The 15,329-nt window shown below is 31.5% G+C and overlaps 2 protein-coding genes across 2 annotated transcripts; both read left to right on the top strand.

Annotated features, from left to right (window-relative positions):
- Positions 1-2,927: 2,927 nt before the first annotated feature.
- Positions 2,928-6,365, top strand: LOC132738124 (uncharacterized). Its single transcript, XM_060725555.1, has one exon. It carries the CDS (start codon positions 3,292-3,294, stop codon positions 5,299-5,301), a length of 2,010 nt encoding a protein of 669 aa, XP_060581538.1. The 5' UTR covers positions 2,928-3,291; the 3' UTR covers positions 5,302-6,365.
- Positions 6,366-11,933: 5,568 nt separating this feature from the next.
- Positions 11,934-14,670, top strand: LOC132738119 (uncharacterized). The gene has a single exon (XM_060725547.1). It carries the CDS (start codon positions 11,964-11,966, stop codon positions 13,968-13,970), a length of 2,007 nt encoding a protein of 668 aa, XP_060581530.1. The 5' UTR covers positions 11,934-11,963; the 3' UTR covers positions 13,971-14,670.
- Positions 14,671-15,329: the final 659 nt, after the last annotated feature.

Below are 15,329 nucleotides of genomic sequence, written 5' to 3'. Positions count from 1 at the left end.
ATTGCAACGAAATTAAATTATGTCATTTGGCTTCTCACATATGATAGTTATACTCCTTATAGAATTTCGAAATAAAGTTGTGTTGTCAGGGCATTGTTGATACACATGTCTCAATAATTGTCATTTCATTATTAAACACTGGTAATAGTTTTAACTTACCTATTATCATCACTATTATTGAGTTATCATAATCCTAATTAAAATTAAATATGATCTCATGTATAATTATTATCATCATTTTGATTATCTTACATTTAAAAATAATTATCATTATTAATAATCTATAATTATTTTAACGTTAGTAAATATCATGATAATTAGATAATTAGACCACTGTTTGAAATAATAATGTCATCCTGTATTTAACATTATCATTGTATATCTATAAACAAATTTCCCCTACCTAATGAATAAGGTAAATTTATGTTTCATCGTTTTTAAAGATAACGTGTAAAAATGCTGAAGTTTAGACATAGTACTCAGGAGTCTCTTACAGTTCTACTTATAAATGGCTATGTTCAATGTACATGTATAAATTTTATGTATTGATGTTATGAATTGTACAATGATGAGACCTAAATAAAAGATTAAATAAAAAATATCGTAACTGTTGTTTGATGCATTACTACTAAATCCGGATATATTATATTAGTAGAAAATAAAAGGTATGTATTTCATTTGGGAAAGACATCTTGGACTAGCGTCTTGCGTGTGACATATTTTCTCATGAAAAACCTTTTCTGCGAAGTCAGTTAAAACAATAAGGATAAACAAATTAAACTGGCCCACATTAAAAAGTAAATTCTGAAGTACAACCTTAAATTGTGACTTTGATCTGTGCAATTCAAGATTCTATGAGTCATTTCAGTATTGTATGTCTGTCACTGAGGCATAGAATGTACAAAACACCCAGATTACAAAAGTGGCCAACAATAGCCCGCCAGAAAATCAACAATCGGCTACTCGCATAGAATATAATAAACAAGATCAACAAGGAAAGGCGGCTTTCAATAAAGGCAACCCCACACGATCAAGCAACAAGAAGCAGTGGCAAGGAGCCGAAGAAGACTCCAAACAAAAACAGGACAGGGCGCAAGGCAGAGAACGGGCAGGCTAATCACTAAAATGATACATAAGAAGAAATAATAGTAACCTACAAGGAATAAAAGACAACAAATAAATGATTGGTTAATAGGCCCACTAAGTAAAAGGGCACAGGGGAAGGGGATAGGAGATTTGGGGAAGGACGGAGGGCAAACATTAAAGAAGTAAAACTAGGGGCAAAAGGGATGATACTTACCGTAGACGAAAAAACAACAAGGAACACAAACAAAATTGTCACCAAAACGGTATGAAACAACAAGACATACATCTGAGAGACACAGAGGGGAACGGTCAGCAGTACTACTGGTAGTTTAAACCGGTTAATGGTGCACTAAACCTCACTCTTAATTCCACCATGTTCCTAAGAACGAGACAGTGTAAATAAAATGAATCCCGCCAAGTGAAATTCTAACAGTTGTTATGGTTACAAAAGGTCAAATAAGTAAAACACCAAAATGATCATGTAGAAGCATATACAAGAAAACCCAACGACCATAACAAAAGTACTCAGTGTCTTTAAGGAAGAAGAGCAACAAGAAAAGCACATATAAGAGCCCGACGAAGCAAGGCAGAAGACGAACATTGAGGCAATTCAGTCCCAAAAGGCTTTAAGAACTGTCTATCATAAAGTATAGAGGAAAACGTAGTGTCCAACTGTAAAAGGGTTGAACAATAAGCATGCAGTAGTCTTAGGGTATCTTTAACTTAATTTTAGTCGCAAAATTAAAATCTTACAAGTTTGTCTTATTAAAAGGCTGCTATTGTCAAAGTTTTTAAATAATTTAATTTGTAAATCAATAGATTGTAAAATTTGTAAATATTTCCGTAACTTATTATAACGGTAGCCCTGTTTTAGAAGCTTCCGGGTAATGAAAATATTCCGCTCGTTGAAATCCAAACCCCTATTGCGAATTCGAAAAGGAAGGTTTATTTAGTCTCCCCTTCATTGGATTAATCGTAAAAATGGTGTGCCATATCGATACCTGTGTTTTATTAAATTTTATATTAGAAAGCTATGAAATACATGTGTCTATGCCGTAAACTTATAGGTGTTATACTAGTATCATTCTTAAGGGTTTGAATAATCAATAACCTAAATAATTAATTAATGATCATATTCACGTTTAAGCTCTCCGTTAACAATTATATAAAATACCACAACATATGTATAATTATGTATATCACTATGTTATGTACAACTAATAATTGTAAAATGTGGAATAAATGTACATGTACTATGTAAAGAAAGTATAAATAAATGAGTTTTAAACGTGGTCACAAAAAATGAAACAATGGGAGTAAAAGAAAAGGCTAGTGGGCAAGGAAAGGCACGTGGGCAAGTGTACCCTGAAAAAGAATCGCTAGAGTGACAGCTGTAATAGACATATTAAGTATCTGTTCTTGGAATGTAAAATCAATGGAATGCGACAAGAATGTATATAGCCAGGTTATATACGGTTTTACATTTTTTTAAATACATACAACGTACATAAATCATAACATTCCTGGTTTAAGGCGCTGCTTATAGTTTTATTACATTATTCAAATTATCAATAATGTCTGAATAACAGCTAATTAGTTAAATCTGTGAAGCAATGAGGAAGATTGCATAAAAATATATATTCACATTTTTTATCAAAGTACAACCATTTTATCATAATACACAACAGTAGAATATATAAAATACTTCCATGTGATTGTATTACTTGTAGGTTATTTATAAAGCATAATAATTTATATTTAACTTTAGCATGCTTACATATTACACACTACATAATATTATGGTACTTATATATTGATTATTCTTTTCCTTTATTTAGTATATATATGAAACAGAGTTCGTAATTGGACTGTCAAGGATAGAGGAAGTATTTTTTATTAACAAAGTGTTAAGTTTGTATTATAATATTCAGAGTTTATTCAATTTAGCTTAATATGCTTTAGTACAGTCTTAGTACTGATATATATAGCACATAAAAATAAAACATTTAAACGAAACTAAATTTAACATTTGGATGACATTCTTAGCTCTCAAATACTTTAGCAAACTAGAGCTTTATATTGATTTTCTTAAAAGATATATTTATATTTTCATTACTATCCAGCGATAATATATAGCAAAAGATGTGTTGTCCATGTAAGATTTAGTAATTTACTGGATAGAAACTCCACAACCAGCAGTCTTCAATGGAAGATAAAGACTTGAATAATCGATTGTACAAAACACTTGTTGATGTTGTTGGCACAGAAGACGATATACGTTGTAGACAAGATATGTTCACATACATGGGAGTGGTAAATGGATTTGGAGACAAGGATTCAGTTTCCATACCAGGCGGCAGCCTTTCAGAAGGTTTTGACTTGAAAGGTAGTGATGAGGACATTATGCTTGTTCTGAAGAATATTGACGTAGTTCCTGCTGATCAGGATGTAATGATTGATAAAAACACCGTAAGAGTCAACATGCAAGTCGATAAACAACGAGCCGGTTATGCAAGCTTAGATTTATCAGTGGATCAAGAAAGGTATGTTAATGATGTAGACAATTTGAATAGAACAGAGGTGCTGAACATAAAACGTTCGCTTCAGAAATCCAATAAAAAGTGTATAGTGGCAAGTGCAAGATTTAGGGGCCAATTCATTAGACCTGGGAACACTAGTCATGGACCATGTATTAGCGATGGACTTTTTGATTTTGCCATTAGTTTATATGGGACTGTATGGCCCAGTGAAGCAACGAAGAGACTCTCTACAAGCAAAAGTAAACGTTGGCTTACTAAAACTTTTGTGAACGAGCTCATATCAGAAGGTTGCATTTACGTGCCAGTGGGACCAAGACATTACTATTCTGGTACATTGTGGAGAATATCTTTTGCAAAAGCCGAAAGACGCCTAATCTTATCTATGCGTCACGTGCAGTGGTTATGTTATGGTCTTCCTAAGATAGTGTTTAAGGAAGGTATTGGAAAAGCTCTGACGGAGAATGACATACTATGTTCATACTTTCTTAAGACATGTCTTTTCTGGTTGGTTGAAGAAACAGATAATGATGAGAATGTTTGGAATCAAGGCAACATTTTCAATTGTTACATGATGTGTCTTGATAGACTCATCAAATGGGTTGAGATGATGAACTGTCCGAACTTTATCATACCTGAAAATAATATGTTCCGAGGAAAAGTTAATGATGAAAACAAATCAGACATATTAAAAGTTCTTCTTCAGATGAAAACTTCTGGATATAAAGGCCTACTTACATGCGAATCACTTCGTCAATACATGGAAACATCTGCAATAATAACACCTTTTGATCGTGAAGCTAAACTGGATCTCCTTTGCTTCAGAGTATTACACATTTATCCGTTCGACGATAAAGATTTGCTCCAGGAAGCACTGGAAAGAATGGAAAAAGAATATGAAAAACAAGAAAAGAAATTTACAAAAGGAATAATTGGCAATATTGTTTCCTCTCTTCACCAAGAACTGGCTCAAATGATACACGTATCTGAAAGTTATGAAGATGGCCAAAAATTGAAACGCCTACAGAAACATCATTTACTGAAAGGTTGCAAATCTGATCGGCTTTGTGGCCTTATTCTTCTAGCATCATTTTATTGCACCGAAAAGAAATATTATACTGCTCTTGAAATACTTAATACAGTCACAAGAAAATTAACACCTGAAGCCGGATTGCTTCTTCGACGAAATCCAGTTTATACGCAAGCTGAAATACAGGAGTATAAAGAAAGATTCTGTGGTAAAGGTTTATGTTTAGAAGAGAAATTTGACATGGCAACAGTAAGAAAAGTAGTACTTTTAGATAATTCCTCAATTGTTCCGGATGAATTTCAGCCTGAAGTTTTCAATTACCGACCGTTGAATATGATGTCGCCAACAATATATGCATATGCATTAATGTTTGTATGCTACCATCATATAAATGAGGAATCAAAAGCATTAGAGATGTTAGCCCATCTTGAACAAATCATAAAAACTCGGTTTCTCATTTCGTCAGTTGGAGCAACATACTCTACAGATTGTACAGTCGTCGGAGCATGTTTTGAAACGCAAGGCCATTACGAGACAGCTATGAAATACTACAACAAAGCTTTAAACTGTGAGCAGATATGTAGAAGCACTGCATACCGCTTTCGTCGTCTTGAAAAAAGATTTGCTGTAAGTTCAGTTGAAAAATAGACAAAATTTTGTTTTAAATAATAATTGATATTCATACGTATGAACATACCTGATAAAAATGAGATAAATTCACTGGCTATGTTAAGTATTAAGTCAAAAAAAAGATGTTACAACGTATTTAAGATGAGTCCCTTTCAACGTCTGTTTTGAGATCACTTAGCCATTTAAAAGTTCCGTTTTTTCGATATGAAAAGCATTGTCAATAAAGTACAAGTTCAGTTCAACATTTCAAACCAAAATCAGAACAATAGAGAAAAATGTTTTTACATAGAAGATATACTTGAAGACATTAAATACTAAGTACAATTTTCGTGTTACATGTATAGGTATTGTTGATATATTTTCTATAGAAATGTCATACTTGCTTTACTAAGTATCATTATGGCAGTTTGGTCCAAAGTAGGTACTAAATACTTTTTAAGGTAGCAGAGGAGTGTCCTGTTTAACGTCCATGATCCAATGAACAAGAATTTGTTCCTTTATATGTTTTTTCGTGACTTTAATATTACAATCAGCGTTATTTTGTGTGTTTTCTTTTGAATCAAACCCAAACTTTAAAATTAAGGTGAGGGGTCTGTCCTTCTCTAACCATTTGTGCTTAAGTATGTGCAAGGTAAACTCTATCAAAATTTATTATATCTAAGGATATTGAACTATCTGTTTATAGAAATATCAGTAAATTCTTTCTGTATGTACTATTTTGCAAAATTTTATGACGAAAAATCATTTTCTGCAAAAAGGAATTTCAGGATACATGTCGGAATGGTATATAATAAATTGTTTACTTTGAATAATATTAATATCTATGAATTTTTAGAGCCGCTGTGACATCGTCTTTAAAGCTTTAAATCAAACGCAAGAATGCTCACCGGGTAACTTGATACTGTGTATAAGCATGTTTTGCCAGGTGATAAATCGGTTTTCTTATATCGTCTTTTCCTCATTCATGAACATATTTGTTTTGTCCTGTGTCCATTTGTGAGATTTTCCAAAGAATACAATACATTCTAGTTTAGAGAGGGGTACTTGAGGTTTTCTTGAGGTCTTAAGTAAAATTGCTGTTGTGCTAACAATTGACTTAACTATTTGCTGTAGCCTATTTAATTATAAACAATGTACCATCAACAGTTGAAAACTGATTATAAAAAGACATTTAAATCTATATTAGATGACGTTTATACCAGAGCTTATAGTTTGACCCATTCGGTGACTGCCTTAACCACTTGCCAATAGTTTTACTTGGCAGTGTACTTGGAGTACAAAGATCAACAAAGACGGGACGAAACCCCCATGAACATCCAGTCCGACAGAAACACCGAAAGGGCATCCAATACGGCACAAAACAGAAAAGTGGTAACATTTATATGACTGCAAAGACACGCTAGTTTCACATGAGTGGCTTCTGCTGTTAGTGGGATGCAAAATCTTAACCAAACATTATCCCGGCTTATAATAGCACTAGGTTTGCATAATTACTTTGCAAATTTCTATGGGAGATAACAAATACAACATTTGCTAAATAATATTTCAAGATTATCTTTCCTACTTAAAACTTATGTATATCACTTTAATGTATACTTTGGATATTATAAGATACCTTTGCAGCAGCACTAGACCTTGTCTCTCCTGTGAAGTTTGTTAAATCAATGAGCGATTGACAAATATTAATGAAAAGAATAACAGTGTGGGAAGCATAAAATCAGCTCAGAATAAAAATCTGATGTGAAACAAAAAAAATCTTATAGATTGAATATAGTGTACAAATTCAAAGAACACATAGTATTACAATGTGATTTAAAGACTGTACACTTTAATTGGTTTTGTTTTTAAAGTATAAATTAGAGGACAATTGGCCGTTGTTTTCCTAACATGACCTACCAGTATCGCTATAAACTTTATTTGCAAGCAGCACGTAAGAAAGATTATGTTCATATAAAAAGTAATATATTATCATTATAAATTATAAACTAATTGCGTAGAATAATATAATTCACCGCTGTAATGTGAAAGTTTTCAGGTACTGGATTCAGATTTTTTTCTTTGTATTTCTAATCTTGTAATATGATTTCGTGAAATTAATGATAAATTACTAATTTACAAAAAAGTTGTTAGTGTACAAAATATCTTGCAAAATCATGTGTGAACGTGAGCGGGCCGTTGGATGATACACTTTCTATTACACTAATCATCTCATATTTGAAATCGTTTAACATGCAGTCTCATGTTAACGTGAGTGACAGTAGGTTTAAATAGCTGACGACTTTAGAAAAATATTTCCTAGTCATTGTGTCCCATACCGTGTTAATCGAAGGCTGAAGTAACCCATCATTAAATCAAAACGAAAGCACTTTGTAATACTGTGAACGAGAATTGGAAAAAAACCTCGACATTGTATGTTTTTAAAATCTTGATACGAGTGCTTAGTTAGCCATAGGTATATTGTATATTTTCAATATCCTTTCTACACAAAATTTTAACGATTTCAAATCATAAGAATTATTTTGAAACGATTCAGACTTAATAATATAACTTATAAGCAAAATCAAATTCGAGAAATGATACTTTATACATTTTTTTATTTCAATTTTAGCACTTTATTCAATAATCATATGTGAATATTGCAACGCAAATGAATTATTTCATTTGGGTTCTAATCGTTATTTGTTTCGTATAACAGTTAATTATTAATAATAATTTAGAAATGAAGTTGTGTTGTCAGGGCATTAATTGTTTATAGGTTTGTAAATGATATGTGAACCTTAGTATGTCTCAATTATTGTCATTTTATTATTTAACATTGATAATGGTTTTACCTTTACTTATTATCATCACTATTATTAAATTAGTATCATCATAATTGAAATTACATATTCTCACACCTTTAATAAGTATCATCATTTTGATTATCTTACCTTTAAAAATTATCATCATTTATCAAAAAAAACTGTAATTTATTACGTTAAAACTTGATCGAATGCCATGTATTTGAACTAATTCTTTTAATGAAGACGAAACTATTATTTCTTAAATTCTATATAGGAAAGCTATAAATGCATGTATGGCATTGTTGTGTCATGCTGTAGTTTTTTTTAAGGATTGATTAAACAATTAAATAAGTAATTAAGTAATGACCATATACATGTACTTTTACTTTATTCAGACCCTTTAGTCGTATTACATTTAAGGATTTATCATTTTATGGGCAAGCAATTTGATAATGTTTTAGTTTTTGAAACTCATTTACTATGTTTATTGATGCAATTTACTTAGAAAGAAGCATTGGAAAGTTAGTGATCTGGTCCTTTTAATAAATATAACTAAAACAGTTCATTTTGACGATAGGACTTTAACAAAATGGCTAAATAATAATATTCATTTAAGTGTTTCACATCAAAGTTTCTTTCATTCAAATTGATCTTTTACAGTTTAATATAATTACCATGTGAACATTCTCCTCAAAACTAGTGCGCGGCTTTTCCACATATTTTAAATTTTATCACATCTGTTGACTTCTGAAATATTAGCATCATACATTCATTTGATATACGAGATAGATATACAGTTAAATAGTGTAGTAACGTAATTATATTATCAAAAGACACATTAGTAATGAGCCTTTGGGGTTCCATGTGCCATCTAAGAGTTTTATACACTATACAATGTAGTCTATAATATTCCAAAGAAAACTTACTTCTGAAAGCCTTTGATTCGTTGTATAAGCAAATGTGATTAATTTAAAAATTGTGATACATTTATAATGTTAATTTATACTGTTAATTTTATACTATTGTGTGTGGTAGCTCTAATGTGTTCTTTTCAAATTCAATTTAAGAGTCAAATTTACTCAAATAGTTCCTGCATTGTTACTTTTTGTGTTTGTTTTTACTCCTTGATAAATTATACTCTTATATGTTTTGTGGCAACTCTTGAAACCTTGGATTTGATCAGTATATAACAGCCACAAACCTTAAATTGAAATACCTTATTTTTTATTAATATGTAATTTAAACTTGTATAATTGTTTAAATCAAATACAGAATTCTATTTTTTATCCCCGAATGCTCATAAAGTACCCATTATGTCCTTTAAAATAGTTTCAGCAGTTCAATGATCTCCTTACTATAGTAACAAGGAAGAAGGCAGGATAGGCCAAGACAAAAACAGCAAGTCATGCAACTAGTACAATCCTTCAAATAATAGCGTATATTTTGTGTTCTTTTATTAAACATGGTTAACAAGTTCTATTTAGAAGACAAAAATAAATAATATCACTCAATGTTGGTGACCATACACATGTAGTAATACAATTTTGTAACAAGGTAGAAATATTTCATTTGACGTGAGGTATCTATAGAAAAGAATTGATTTTAAACTGGTAAAATTGTTTTAAAGAAACAAAACTAACGTTATATACTTATTGGTTTGAATAATATTTTGTTTCTTCAGTGTGTATAACACACTATAACAAGGCATATGAATTATAATCAGGATTGAGTAGAAAGCTTATATGAAACTCTCTCCTGTAAAATATACCCTTGTTAACTTAATTGCAACATCATACGATTTATTTCAATAAATAATGATCTAGAACATAAAAGAAAACTTGTTATTGTTTGGTGAATGTCATTTCTATGAATAGACAGGTTTCCGTAATACATCATACGAGTATCTAGAAATCTAGACTTTCAAATATAATATGCTATTGTTGTCGCAAATTTTCAGAAAGAAAAATCTACGGTACTTTAATTCACTCAAATTAGTCGTAGGTTATAATTTATCCCTGTCCCAATTTCAAATATTATTTCAAACTTTTTTGATAGCCTTTAAGTCTCTTATAACTCATTCAGGAGTGGCATTTATATATATGCTTAGACACGTAAGATGTGCCGAGGCTCTAGGAAGATGTTTGCCATGTCATTTTGATTTTACTTGTTCTGTTTGGTATAATGGGTCATAGATTGTAGTAAAGTTCAAAGTTAATCAAATATGTTTATAAATACTTGGTTTACATCAGGTGTCACACATGGTCTTGGTCAACTTGATTGTTTAAGTGAGTACCAGGTGAAAAAAGAGTAAACCAGATAGTACCGTGCCATGCTTGAGACTTTATATCATACACGAGAAATCATTGAGAAGGATATGCATCCTGTACCATTTAATGATAACAGAAGCCATCTGTATTTTTGTTGTTGTTTTTTTTTAAGACAAACTTCACGTGTTCTTATTTAAAACGAAATAAAAATCAATAGCATGCAATTCGGATTAATCAAATTGTATGTTACATCAAATATTTATTTGCAAATGCAAGCAAAAACAAAGACAAAAGTAATTAAGGAAACGCACGTGATTAAGGAAAGGCCCGTGTCAAGGAATTGCTTAAATAACAGCTGTAAAAGATGGCATGCTTTTAAACGTCGTTGGTCCTCTTCGGATATATAAACTTTAAACAAATGGTGCATGAGTCGTGATTCATTTTCAAGTAAATCACATCTCTTGAAACTGTATTTTTGTATTTTGTGATACATTTAAATGTGATATTGTGATGATCGGTAAACATGCATTTAATGTTACCATAGACCATTTGAACTTTAATCTGCCTATTTTGATAATAAAAGTATCATCAGTATTAAAAAACGATTGCCATATGTATCCGTTTTTGGAGAAACACGACGACGAGTATGTCTTTAGTAGGTTTATACGGTATTACACTATATTAAAATACATACAATGTATAAAAATAATAGAAATCATAACATTCTTGGTTTTCGCTATTACTTATAGTCTATATTATTATTCAAATTATCACGGTTTCGTTAATTTTTATTCAAACTAAATGTATTCAGAGGGAGTTTAAAACAATGCAACAATACCCGAATTACAGTTTATGGTGAAGCAAGTGGAAGATTTAATATATAAAAATATATTTTTATATCAGTTAACACAGGTCGACATAATTTTATCATAATACACTACTATAGACAATATAAAACGCTTTCATGTCATTGTATTACTTGCATATATATTTATTTTACAATTTCATATGCGTTTCGGCTTTCTTTCTTTGAAATTGTTTGCCCTTCACATGTATAATATGCAAAACACATTCTAACCCGGAAAACTTTATAATCCAAACTTTTCTTCTTGTCCGGACGAGTTCGGATCCGTGGGGTTCCACTGTTTATCTTTAAAGCATGATTTATTATATTTAACTAAAGCAAGTGTACATATCACACACTTCATAACATAACATTATCTATACATGTACATTGATTTTTCTAAAATATGTTTGACAAGGAAGGGTAGAGGAAGTTTTAGTAAGAGGTAGATATATTAACATAACGTTTATTTTTTTGTTAAAATGCTGATATTTGTTCAGAGTATAGTTAAATCATTTAGCTTAATATGCTTTTTAGTACATTAGTACAGTGTTATAACTGTTATATTTAGCACATAAAACAACATTAAAAACAAATAAAATTAACATTTTTGATAACATTCTTAGCTCTAGTATACTGTTGCAATCTACAATTTTATGCCAATTTTCTAAATAAAATATATTTATATTTTTATAACTATCCGGCAAGAATTTTACCAAAAAACTATTTTGTCCATGTAGGGTTTAGCAAATTTACTGGATAGAAACGGCACAAAGGAAGTCTTAAATGGAAGATAAAGATTTAAATGGTAGATTGTACAGAACACTTGTTGATGTTGTTGGCACAGAAGACGATATTCGTTGTAGACAAGATATGTTCACATACATGGGAGTGATAAATGGATTTGGAGACAATGATTCAGTTTCCATACCGGGTGGCAGCCTTTCAGAAGGTTTTGACTTAAAAGGTAGTGATGAGGACATTATGATTGTACTTAAGAATATTGACGTAGTTCCTGCTGATCAGGATGTAATGATTGATAAAAACACCGTAAGAGTTAACATGCATGCCGATAAACAACGAGCCGGATATGCAAGCTTAGATTTATCAGTGGATCAAGAAAGATATGTAAATGATGCAGACAATTTGAAAAGAACAGAGGTGCTTAACATAAAACGATCGCTTGAGAAAACCAATAATAAGTGTATAGTGGCAAGTGCAAGATTTAGGGGCCAATTCATTATACCTGGGAACACTAGTCATGGGCCATGTATTAGCGATGGAATTTATGATTTTGCCATTAGTTTATATGGATCTGTATGGCCTAGTGAAGCAATGAAGAGACTCTCTACAAGCAAAAGTAAACGTTGGCTTTGTGAATCTTTTGTGAACGAGCTCATATCAGAAGGTTGTATTTACGTGCCAGTTGGACCAAAATATTATTATTCTGGTACATTGTGGAGAATATCTTTTGCAAAAGCCGAAAGACGCCTTATCTTATCTATGCGTTACGTGCAGTGGTTATGTTATGGTCTTCTTAAGATAGTGTTTAAGGAAGGTATAGGGAAAACTCTGACGGAGTATGGCACAATATGTTCATACTTTCTTAAGACATGTCTCTTCTGGTTGATTGAAGAAACAGATAATGATGAGAATGTTTGGAATCAAGACAACATTTTCAATTGTTACATGATGTGTCTTGATAAACTCACTATATGGGTTGAGATGATGAACTGTCCGAACTTTATCATACCTGAAAACAATATGTTCCGAGGAAAAGTTAATGATGAAAACAAATCAGACATATTAAAAGTTCTTCTTCAGATGAAAACTTCTGGATATAAAGGCCTACTTACATGCGAATCACTTCGGCAATACATGGAATCATCCGAAAGAATGACACCTTTTGAACGTGAGGCTAAACTGGATCTTCTTTGCTTCAGAGTATTACACATTTATCCGTTCGACGATAAAGAATTGCTTAAGGAAGCACTGGAAAAAATGGAAAAGGAATATGAACAACAAGAAAATAAATTTACAAAAGGGATAATTGGTAATATGGTTTCCTCTCTTCACCAAGAACTAGCTCAAATGATACACGTATCGGAGAGTAATGAAGACGGACAAAAATTGAAACGCCTACAGAAATATCATTTACTGAAAGGCTGCAAATCTGATCGGCTTTGTGGCCTGGTCCTTCTAGCATCTTTTTATTGCACCGAAAGGAAATATTATACTGCTCTTGAAATACTTTATACAGTCACAAGAAAATTTACACCTGAAGCCGCCTTGCTTCTTCGACGAATAATTTATTCGCAAGCAGAGGTACAAAGGTATAAGGAAAGATTCTGTAGTAAAGATTTATGTTTAGAAGAGAAATTTAATATGGCAACAGTAAGACAAATAGTACTTTTAGATAATTCCTCTATTGTTCCGGATGAATTTCAACCTGAAGTTTTCAATTACCGGCCTTTGAGTGTGATACCCCCAAATATATATGCATATGCATTAATGTTTGTATGTTACCATCATATCAATGAGAAATCAAAGGCATTAGAGATATTAGACCAACTTGAACACATCTTAAAAACTGGGCTTCTCATTTCGCCAATTGGAGCAGCATACTCTATTGTTTGTACAGTTGTCGGAGCATGTTTTGAAACGCAAGGCGATTACGAGACAGCTATGAAATACTACAACAAAGCTTTAAACTGTGAGCAGATATGTAGAAGTACTGCATACCGCTTTCGTCGTCTTAAAGAAAGATTAGCTGTTAGCTCAGTTGAAAAATAGACAAAATTATGTTTTGAACAAGTATGGATATTCATGCGTATGAACATACCTGATAAAAGTGAGATAAATGCACTGGCTAAGTTAAGTATTAAGTCAAAAAAGATTTTACAAACGTATTTAAGACAAGTCCCTTTCAACGTCTGTTTTGAGATCACTAAGCCATTTAAGCGTTCCGCTTCTTTGATGTGAAAGGCATTGCCTATATAGTACTGTTCTGTTCAACATTTTAAACTAAAAACAAAAGAATAGTGAAAAATGTTTTGAAAAAAAGATATAATTGAGGACATTAAATACTTAGTACAATTTTCGTGATACATGCAAAATATTGTTGATAAATTTTCTATAGAAATGTAATACGTGCTTTACTTCTTTATTACAGTTGTAACCTGTACCAGGTCCTCTTTGGGTCCAAAGTAGGAACTGAAAGCTTCTTTATGACCCCTAGGTGAGAGATGATCATAAATACTTCTTAAGGCAGGGGAGGTGTTCCTGTAAACGTCCATGATCCAATTAACAAGACTGTGTTCCATGCATGTGCTTTTCGTGACCTTAATATTACAATCAGCGTTTATTTGTGTGTTTTCTTTTTCATCATACACAAAATGTTAGAATTGTTGTGAGGAGTTTGAATTTCGTGCTAGTATATACAATATTTTTGAATGACTTTACTCGGACCTATTTAAACCTAAATAAAATGTTTATTCAAGAATTAAATAAAACGTTTTGATAAATAACTCCCAATAATATTTCTAATACTTTAATCGTCTTGTGTCCAGTTTTGAGATTTTCCAATGAATATAATACATTCTAGAGAGGGATACTTGAGTTTTTCTTGAGGTTTTTAGAAAAATTGCTATTTTGCCAATGATTGACCTGGTGCCTTTTTTATTATATATAATGTACAATCAGTTGGAAACTGATTATAAAAGACATATGAATATTTATTTTATACTTTAAAGTTGGTTAATGATTTATCTGTGAAAAATATATTTGGTAATTTCACACTGAAAATTATCAAAGTTTCATACTTTAATGACGAGATTCCTTTATAAAGATTTCCCAATGTGGTATATCAATTACAATTATGATATTGTCATGGCTGTTTAAAGAAAAGCAAAGTTAAAATTGAAAAATAACTTAAATTTCAAAAGTAATAAAAAGAGAAAACTTACTTCAATTTATTCAAATTACTAATCACCAAATATCGTATCTAAATGTTTGTTTCATTTTACTGTCAGAAAAATACATTACCTTCCACATGCAAAACTGCTCTTGGTGACATTTGGGCATACTTAAGTATCCCACGAGCAATTACTGCCTAATGCGATATGAAAAGCAATCACAGTTACCAGCCCGAAG

The sequence above is a fragment of the Ruditapes philippinarum genome, unplaced genomic scaffold (genome assembly GCF_026571515.1).
Source record: "Ruditapes philippinarum isolate M1 unplaced genomic scaffold, ASM2657151v2 ctg94_1_1_1_1, whole genome shotgun sequence".
Classification (NCBI taxonomy): Eukaryota; Metazoa; Mollusca; class Bivalvia; order Venerida; family Veneridae; genus Ruditapes; species Ruditapes philippinarum.
The sequence above is the reverse complement of the archived record's forward strand: the minus strand, read 5'-3'. Positions and strand labels throughout refer to the sequence as shown.

Bases quoted from the DNA above. Each gene is read 5' to 3' on its own strand.
- LOC132738124 (XM_060725555.1), top strand. From the start codon at position 3,292: ATGGAAGATAAAGACTTGAATAATCGATTGTACAAAACACTTGTTGAT.
- LOC132738119 (XM_060725547.1), top strand. From the start codon at position 11,964: ATGGAAGATAAAGATTTAAATGGTAGATTGTACAGAACACTTGTTGAT.